This window comes from Etheostoma spectabile, chromosome 11 (assembly GCF_008692095.1).
Source record: "Etheostoma spectabile isolate EspeVRDwgs_2016 chromosome 11, UIUC_Espe_1.0, whole genome shotgun sequence".
Classification (NCBI taxonomy): domain Eukaryota; kingdom Metazoa; phylum Chordata; class Actinopteri; order Perciformes; family Percidae; genus Etheostoma; species Etheostoma spectabile.
Window position 1 is genome coordinate 9,841,127 of NC_045743.1, and position 9,229 is coordinate 9,850,355.

General features: G+C 37.2%; 1 protein-coding gene across 2 annotated transcripts; it reads left to right on the forward strand.

The window, feature by feature from the left end:
* Positions 1–1,086: 1,086 nt before the first annotated feature.
* Positions 1,087–6,152, forward strand: cd302 (CD302 molecule). Of its 2 annotated transcripts, none has more exons than XM_032529838.1 (6): positions 1,087–1,351; positions 2,964–3,089; positions 3,241–3,351; positions 4,117–4,299; positions 4,446–4,466; positions 4,571–6,152. In XM_032529838.1, the coding sequence occupies exons 1-6, from the start codon at positions 1,261–1,263 to the stop codon at positions 4,771–4,773; spliced, it is 735 nt and encodes a 244-aa protein (XP_032385729.1). In that variant the 5' UTR covers positions 1,087–1,260; the 3' UTR covers positions 4,774–6,152. The 2 variants fall into 2 exon arrangements, with proteins under 2 accessions (XP_032385729.1, XP_032385730.1); XM_032529839.1 differs by having other exon boundaries at positions 4,189–4,299.
* The last annotated feature ends 3,077 nt before the right edge of the window (positions 6,153–9,229 follow it).

The following is a 9,229-nucleotide window of genomic DNA, read 5'->3' on the forward strand; positions in this document are numbered from 1 at the left end:
ATTCAGCTCTGCTTCTTTTGAAGCCATTTGTGTAGAATAATAGAAATACTTATAGACAACGGACAATTACCAGGAAAATGTTTTTTTTTTATTAATCAATGAATCATTTAATTAATAAATCGGGTTGAATATGTCTATGGCAGTTCCCCCGAGTCCAAGCTGACTGCTTCTAATGTGTTCAACAAACAGTCCAAAACCCAAAGATATTCAGTTTACTATAAAGCAGAGAGAAGCCGTAAATTCTCACATTTGAGAAGATGGAACAATGGGTTATGGATTTAATGTGTGATGGTTAATTATAGTAAATGTGATGTAAACCTTGAAACAGCCTCACTGAGGGAACAGAAAAGCAAAGCTGAAAACATAATGTCTTAATAAAAGCACTGACATACATGGCTTACATTTAAAAATTAATGCACTGATAAAATGTTCTTCTGGCATTTAAAGACACCAAATTAAGAGGCTCTCGATTTCAAAATAAAGCTACTGTAAACAGCATTTATAGAAGATGGAATCTAATAAACAATATCAGCAAAAATATGTGACCACAGCATCAAAAAAACATAGTCAGTGATAACCATTGAAATTTACAAAGAACTTTTGAGTGTGTTGCAAATCGCTTGCATTGTAACGTTATATTCTACAGTATAAAACAATCAATAAATAAATTTAAAAAAAAAAAATGCAAATCCAGAAACGTCAGAGTGATGAGCACTGTGTGTACAGCATCATCTAGAGGCTCCTGTGTATAAAATAATCAGAGCCTGAAGGACTGTAGTTCGTTTGATTTTATAATCAGAAACACACCGGCTGAATGACCAAGGGAGCTATTCCAACATTAGCCTAGTCTACGTTTGCATTACAATTGTGTCCGTGCTTTTGTAAGAAAATCGCAGATAACATTGTTCAAATGCTATTGGTTTGTAATGCCAGATATGTAAAAGCAATAACAAGTATCAACGTTAACTTGTTGTAAACCAAGGTAGGTGGAATTAATGCAGATTGGTGGATGTATTTATTAGTGAAGTGTCGAGGCCATTGTGAGCTTTGTACTGTGTGTGTGTGTGTGTGTGTGTGTGTGTGTGTGTGTGTGTGTGTGTGTGTGTGTGTGTGTGTGTGTGTGTGTGTGTGTGTGTGTGTGTGTGTGTGTGTGTGTGGGGTGGGATCTCGCTCACGTTGCTGCTGCTGCTGACTGACACTACAGTCGAGCAACAGTCAGAAAAGTAGTTTGGTGCTACGTGATTATTTGTCTTCGCTGCCATGGAGTCACTGGAGAAAAGTCACCGATACCTATCATCAATATGCTGTGTTTTTGTGTTGTGTGTCCAACTGCAGTTGGGTTTGACGGGAGGTAAGAGTTTAAATCTGAATCTCCACACCAAGATAAATGAACGGGATTTTATTTTTCCAGGGCATGTTTAGCTATGGTTGTGCGCACGTATCCGTTTTTAAAATTAGCATTGCGTAGGCCTGTTTTACACTAAGCGCCCTTAACTCTTTGTATATGTTTGATTTGTGTCTGAGTTCAGTAGCCTTTACTAAAGGCATACGTGCGGTTTAGTGTCCCGCATTCTACTATGGCCACGCCACGACCCGCTCTAAGAGCAGCTCGATTGGCTGGGGTTAGGCATTTGACCTCGAGTGGTTAAGGTTAGGATAGGGTTAGCTGGTTATGGTTAAGGTTAGGATAGGGTTAGCTGGTTATGTTACGGGGAATTTGGGACACTAAACTGCACGTATACCACTTAAATCAACCTTGACATGTCACGTAACTAAGTTGAGTGCTGATTCGAAACACACAAGCAAAAAAACAAACAAATGTAAAACCCGTGTTTTCCCTTTTAGAGGTGGGTGTATTTCAAGACAGATTTGTTTAAATGTTGCTTGGACGTGCCTCGTTTGGCCGGGTAACGCCGTGTGGAGGAATGACTAGCGATGTTGCCAATCAAAAGGGATACTAACTGGGAAAGTATTAACTGTAAAGTAAGTTTACCACTTAACTTAAAACACTGCTACAAAGATGACACATCTCAGATTAAAGAAATATTTGTGTTAACTAGTGTCTGAGACCAGTGTTGGATTGTAGCTTAAGTAAATTTACTCAAAAACTGTAAGTAGGCCTACAATTTTGAGGCTTGTACTGGAACAATACTTTACTTAAGTAACGTTATTTCAATTTAATGCTAGTTCATAATTCTACTCCAATTTACATTTTAGAAGCCAATGTTAGGCTATACTTATATTCCACTACATCTGTCTGACAACTTTAGTAACTATATTTACTACAGATTCAGATTATTTATCTTTATATATATATATTAATATGAACATATAAATCAACTAATACATTATTATGTGTTATTATAGATAAATAATATTCACATGTAGTTGAAATTAGCGCTACCTTTACCAGCTGCAATATTAAAGTATAATGTCATGCATCAATAGTTACAATTCAGCAAGCTTGTATGAACCATTCTGAAATGGGTCATTCTGCATAATGAGTATGTTTACTTTTGATACTTTAAGTATATTTTGATGCTAATACATTTGTACTTTTACTGAAGTAAGATTTATAATCAAAGACTTTTACTTATAATAGAGTATTTTTACGTTGTGGCATTGCTACTTTTACTTAAGTAAAAGATCTGAGTACTTCTTCCACCACTGCTTGAGACCAACAACAGAGCGCCATAGAGGGGGAAATAATCTGATCCCAAATAACAGGTGTAGCAGTAAAACAGAAAGTCAAACAATCTAGAAAAGCATAACACCAGTTGCCAAACACAGACCCAAACTACATTGATAAAGAGGAACAGTGGTCATAAGTTGAAACTAACCCACAGGGTAGTTTCAACTGTACAGACATGTCCTCCTACACAGATGCACACAGCTAAAAGACATCTAGATAGGTCAGGTGCCAGATCTTTCCATTACCAGGTTGTCCCATGGTTTTTCCTCAGACTGCCCTGCAGACGGACGCACCTGGGTACCATTTGGAGGCAGATGTTACTACTTTGTCCATGGAGAAGAAGACACAATCAAAAGCTACACTTTTGAAAGAGCAAAAACACTCTGCCAAGGATTTGGTACCTGAGACATTTTATTTTCCAATATCTTGTCAAAGACAAAATTACAGATGGATTGTATGTATTCTTGGTGTGTGTGTGTGTTTGTTGCGTGTGGGGTGCGCGTGCGCGTGCATGCACGCATGGTCATACTTTGCTATGCTTTTTCTAGAGCTTTTGACCATCCAGAGCGCTGAGGAGAATGACTTTGTCATTAAATATAGCCCAGCAGTGTGGAAAAACAATGTCAACGTGTGGCTGGGAATGTATTATGACACAAACAGTAAGTAGCATGTGACTGGAGGACTGTGAAACATGGCTAACTTCCATAAAATACTATAGCAATCAGAAAGGGGAGAAAATACAACTTGCTTAACAATTGTTTGGAGGTAACTAGATGGAAAACCAACACAGAATCTTAAAGGGTTTTGTTTCAGATGTAAGTGTTATATATCAAAGTCCACTGATGAAAAGTGATCATTTAATATTAACTCATCTACATAGTTTTGAGCCCTTTTCGTACTTTTTTTCTATGTTGGCTTAAAAGTTAGGCGTAAGAATGTAATCTTGACCTCGGAGACAGTAGTTTGACATAAAAAGCTTAAGATAAATAATCTTTACTCAGAAATGATCTCTGTTTTCAGTTTTTTTGTCTGCTCTGTTTTAGTTGTTACTCTATTTTCTTGAAACAAATGTGATTTAGATTTTCTGCTAGTGCTAGCTTCTTTTAAAAGCTTGTCTGTCTTTTTCATTATTGTCTGTAAATCCTAGCACGATTCAGGAAATCCTGTTTTGTGAAACCGTGGGGGACGCTAAGCTACCAGAAACAATAAATCACATTTCAATTTGTGTAAATTCTATGGAGGGAAACACATTTACTTTCAACATTTTTTTTTGTGTTGTAACACGGTTTAGTGTAATTTGTGTGAATGTTGAAGGAAGATCAATGTCAATGCAAAAGGGACACTATAATTCTGCCATCATTGCCTGTGATAGTGGCTGTATTCTGTCCCATTATTCTGAAGTACTGATTGTTGTGTCTTGTCAGGTGACGACATGAGGTGGTTCGGTGAGCAACCTGTAGGATTCAGTAACTGGGAAGACAGCTTTTCTTCATCAGACCTCGTGCCCTTGGATACATGTGTGGCTCTGCACAGCAACACAGGAAAGTGGGAAAATGTCAGCTGCCTCGAACAGGCGGAAAATGGAGTGGTCTGTGAGACAAATCAGAGTAAGATAAAAGTTTGTATGTTTTTACGACCTATTGGTATGCTATTTAGCTTCCAGATTTGTTTGCAAGTAAGACTTTAGAAATATGGTTTGGATTGTGTTCCACCTACCTCACAATGTCTTTTTTTTGTTTGTTTGTTTTTTCAGAGGCAGAGGAAGCCAAGCAGAGTAAGTCAACCTTTGAGCTGTTTTTGCTCTTTCTTTACTTATACCTCTGTGATTTTGTGTTTATAGCTAGGGACCTTCCTTGCATTGTTACTTGCTCTCCTCAGAACCCAGCGCACTGCTGTCCGCCCTGGTCATTCTCAGCGTGATGGCTATCATGGGAGTCTCAGCAGTCATCTGGTTCCTGCAACATAAGTACAAAGTTGGCTCCACTATCCTCACAGCATTCGAGTACCACCCCCCGTTCCGAGTCCTGGACACAGACAGGTCCTGTCTGGTGGAGGCTGAGGAGACTGACAGCGTGCCATAGGAGAACCTTCCCTCTGTTCCACAACAGGAAGCACCAGGCCCTCCTCACTGGGTCTGTGTTCATGCATAGAGAAAACAGTTACTGACGCAGTTTTGGGTTAACACGTTACACACATGACTCAGAATAATTTATAAACTGATGTCAGGCTTATTCTAATACCAACGTCTCACTGTTGCACATTAATTGCTTCTGCTTTTTTTTCGTCATCTGCACTAATGAACAATCATCTGTACATTTTTCAGATTGGTATAACTGAAACTTTGCAGAGTAACATTATCAGGCACTACACATTCCTTGATAACCTTTGGTATCAGTATTTCTCTCTTGTATATTAAAAGTAACTAACTATTGCTCATGGAAGGGATTAAATAAAGAGCAAAGCTTTCATACTTTTCTGTGAGCAGACAGAAATGCTCAGCAATTTAATATTGCATTGCCATAAAACATGAGGGACTTCAAAATGGAAGATTGAAATTAGAATGGGCAATTGATGCAGCAGAGAGTGAGACAAACTGATGTTTAGTCCCTAGTGTGGATCAAGCTCCAAAAATGCTGGATTCTACATTTCAAATAATGCAACCAATCGCATGCTTCCATTAGAGTCTGACTGCCTGGTAAATGCTCATGTCTTTTAAACCAGTGGAGTCCCTTTTGAGCAGTATTCAAAGAAAAAAGGAATTCTCAATCACAGGCTAGCAAGGGCACATGTAAATAGCTTGATCTGAACAAAAACCCAGCTTGCGTTTGAGCAATTGCCTTGTTATTTTACTCATGTAAATGTAGCCATTGAGGTAGATTAGCATAGTCCATAAAGCAGATTCTTTTCCAGTTAAATATAATTTTGAAATGGAAAACTGTCCTAAACCAATACTGCTAGAGAATGTCCTGACATGTTTCCTTGCATTATGTCCTGGGCTTCGTTTTTATTGTGGCAAGGTATGAGACTTGCCAAAATAAAACCAAGAAAGCAACATTTGTTATAAATCATAACACTGATAAAACTGTCTGCATTCATCCCAGGATATTTTCAAGGTGGCTTTTATGACAATGATCTATATTCACAGTTCTCCCGTCCTTTATTTACTCATCAAAAGAGTTTCCTTGTTGCCCCATGAAATCCAATCTTGACCTTATCATTTTTTGGAGAGTGGTCATGATTTAGGTGGTGAAATAAGTTCTCCTGTGGCAATATAGAAAATCAACATGGTATGTGATGGGTGTAGTTTAGAATTATCACAAGATATTTATATTACATTGTGTAAAATACCCCTCTTAATACTTACATACACTTTTAACAGCATACATTCTTTTGTGCAATATTTGAGATCAATTTGGCAGGATCTGAGCCCCTGTGTATTTTTCATAATAAAGTGTATGTATGTGCTTATTTTTCCTTTTGTTGAAGCAATCTTAGTCAGAAAGTCCTATTCGGCAGCAATTATTTCTAGTAGTATGCTTAATATGTTGCCTTCCACCCTTGGGTTGCTCAGAAGTTTGTGAACCCATGCTAAAGAAAATATCCAACTTTTAAGAACACCTATTATTTCATTGATCCAGGATATTATGCATCCTGATAAAGTTCCCTTTTGGAATTAAAATAGCCCCACATCATCACATACCCCTCACCATATCTAGAGACATTTATTTATTTAAGACACATTATTAATTCACAAAGAAAATTGGTGTCCTTAAAGGTTGGCGTTTTTTCTAATTTCTTTTAAGTAAGGTATTAAGATCAATTTGCAAAAGATGATTTTTTTTATTCCTCTTTTTAATCAACTTTAGCATGGGTTCATAAACTCATGAGCACCACTGTAAATAGAACATTTCTGCTAAATATACAGTATATGTCAGTGCATAATTGAGAAGAAGAAGGATGAATTGGGACACCAATGTCGGGGATGGAGTCTAATTATTTCTGAAAGGATGTCCTAATCACTGTCATCTTAAAAGTGCCACTCCCTCCAAATGTCCAGTGGCTGTTTTGACATCAGTGTGTGCTGGTATTTTATAGAACTAGGAGAAGTTGGCAGGAAATCATTTTTTATTTCTTCCTATTCATGCACATCAATTTTTATACTTCCAAGAAGTCTGTCAACTAACAAATGATCTTTAAACATCAGCTGCATGCGCCTCTTTTGTTGAGTACTTTCTCTAAATATTGTTTAAACATCTTATTGTGAACTATGAAAGAAATTTGTGGACCATTGACATTAACTGATGAAGCACATTAATACAGAACCTTAATAACCTTTTCCTCCGAGCATTTCAGGTTATTTCTAGATTTGGCCACAAGGTGGGACAGTAAATCACATTTCTGTAAAGTCCCTTCCCTTTGACATTGCTGGGAAGGGATTTTCTTCTACCAATTAATGAGGCCGGAAAACATGGAAGATAATCAGTTTGATATGTATTTGTTGTTAAACAATAATCTATTTAAACCCTGATTTCTAAATATGACACACTTGTTAAATTCTAGAGGCAACAAATAGCTTTAAACATGAACACATTAAATATAGATAAAGAAATACAAGATCCAACATTAAGTTATAGAAAGGGTATCTTGTCTCTAAGCTGAGGTGAAAGTCTTCTTGATGACTGCAAAAGTCGTGAAGACTCGCTGTGGTGGCCAATAATTAACATGTGCAAGATGAAGGTCCAAACAGCAGACAGGGAGGGATCGGCAGGAGAGGACCGTGGCTGCAGTAAGTCTGGGGTCATGTGTGGTTGATTGGAGATGTTCGACTGTTGCTTCTCTCAAGTTATAGATAAAAGTTCCTCTACCGATAACCAAACAGTTATCAGAATTAGAAAAAAACAACATTTTTGTACAGACACATCTAGATGTGTCTGTTTGCAATATTATACATTATACAATACATACAATATCAGCATGGTTGTATGAACTGTGTACGCTGGAATGTTAACACGGAAGTAACTAGGCCTATATTATCAACAATGATGGTTAAGAAACACAAAATGCTGATTTTCATGCATTTCTTAATTAATGATCACCTCAAATTGAAGACTGTTAAAGACTGGGCCTTTTAAAATGATTAAATTGGTCAGATTTCAGCAGATATTTGTTCTCAAAGCCAAAATGGATCAGTTTTGTCCAAGACCAAAGAGTAATTCACGCTCATGCGAAGTGTAATTTATTTGGGATGCAGTAGCTGCTGTGAGTAAGCTTTGGTTTGTGAACCTTTTAGTAATTCAAATAGAATAGAAAACCAAATGGCAATTCTGTCTGATATCAGATTGTATAACGCCTGCTGAACCTACACACATTTGTAATTTTTTATGATGCTACAGAGCAAAATGTGTATGAACATGCAAAAATAATGGTGTTTTTCTGCACAGACATAATTAGGATAATTACAAGTATGATAATTAATTGTAAAACTAATACACTAAAAAGCCTCATTTGATTTTTTGGGAAATAATTGGGTTGAACGTAATGTAGGAATTGTTTTTTTTTTGCAAACAGATTGTAACTGAAGTGATTTATGTTGTTACGCCTTTTCTGTTTAACTGGGATGTACGGTATGTGTTGTATTGCCATAGAAGGCCTGTTGTCTCATCACAATGGCTCTATTGGCCTATTTTTACTCAGATAATAGCACATTAATTTTATTCACACATCTGCCACATCGCTCCTTAAAGCATGAAGAGGTCTACGGTGACCCAGAATGACTAAATAAAATGGACATTGGTATGCATGAATAAGATATGACATACAGTACATGACAGATGGAATGAAAATAAGCGAGACATAAGTTCATCAAGCCAAAGAATGAATCAAGTTATTTGTTAATAAAATACAATAGGCTTCAAAATGTCCTAAAACAGCACTGACTGAGAGTTAAATCAGTCAGAACTCTGTCCTGCCTTTCTGGTTTCACCCCAATCCCATGTCTCTTTTTCTCAAGACTCTACTACATATTAATTGTTTCTCTTTAGTTCATCATCTATTCATGTTCTGGGAAAGGTGTCTGTTCAAGTTAGTGTGGAGCATCTATTTTTCTTGTCCTGGAAATCTCATGTTTCTCCCCCATTCACTATCCATGAACATGCTTCAATTAACCGAGGAAAAGACCACTACTTAGATGACTGCTTGCTGACCGTTAATTATAGAAAAACAGTAGTGTACTCTATTGTAGTGTCAATACATGGCAGGCATGGGCACCTGGATAGCTCAGTTTGTAGAGTGGTTGCCCATTTATAGAAGTTTACGCCTTGAAGCGACTCGGACCTGCAGCTCTTTGCTGCATGTCATTCCCCCTCTCTAGTCCCTTTCATTTCTTCAGCTGTCCTGTCAAGAAAGGCCTAAAAATGCCCAAAAATAATCTTAAAAAAATACATGGCAGGCATACTACACATCTTCCCCACCTACAGGATTACAGTAATCACTACAATTAGCATGTGTTAAACAAATGCTTAAACCTTACTTGGTGTT

What these genes read in the sequence shown, in the direction of transcription:
- cd302 (XM_032529838.1), top strand. Translation starts at nt 1,261, where the DNA reads ATGGAGTCACTGGAGAAAAGTCACCGATACCTATCATCAATATGCTGT. An exon ending in AACACTCTGCCAAGGATTTG is followed by an intron (nt 3,090 to 3,240) that starts GTACCTGAGACA and finishes TGCTTTTTCTAG; the next exon opens with AGCTTTTGACCATCCAGAGC. An exon ending in GGCAGAGGAAGCCAAGCAGA is followed by an intron (nt 4,467 to 4,570) that starts GTAAGTCAACCT and finishes TGCTCTCCTCAG; the next exon opens with AACCCAGCGCACTGCTGTCC.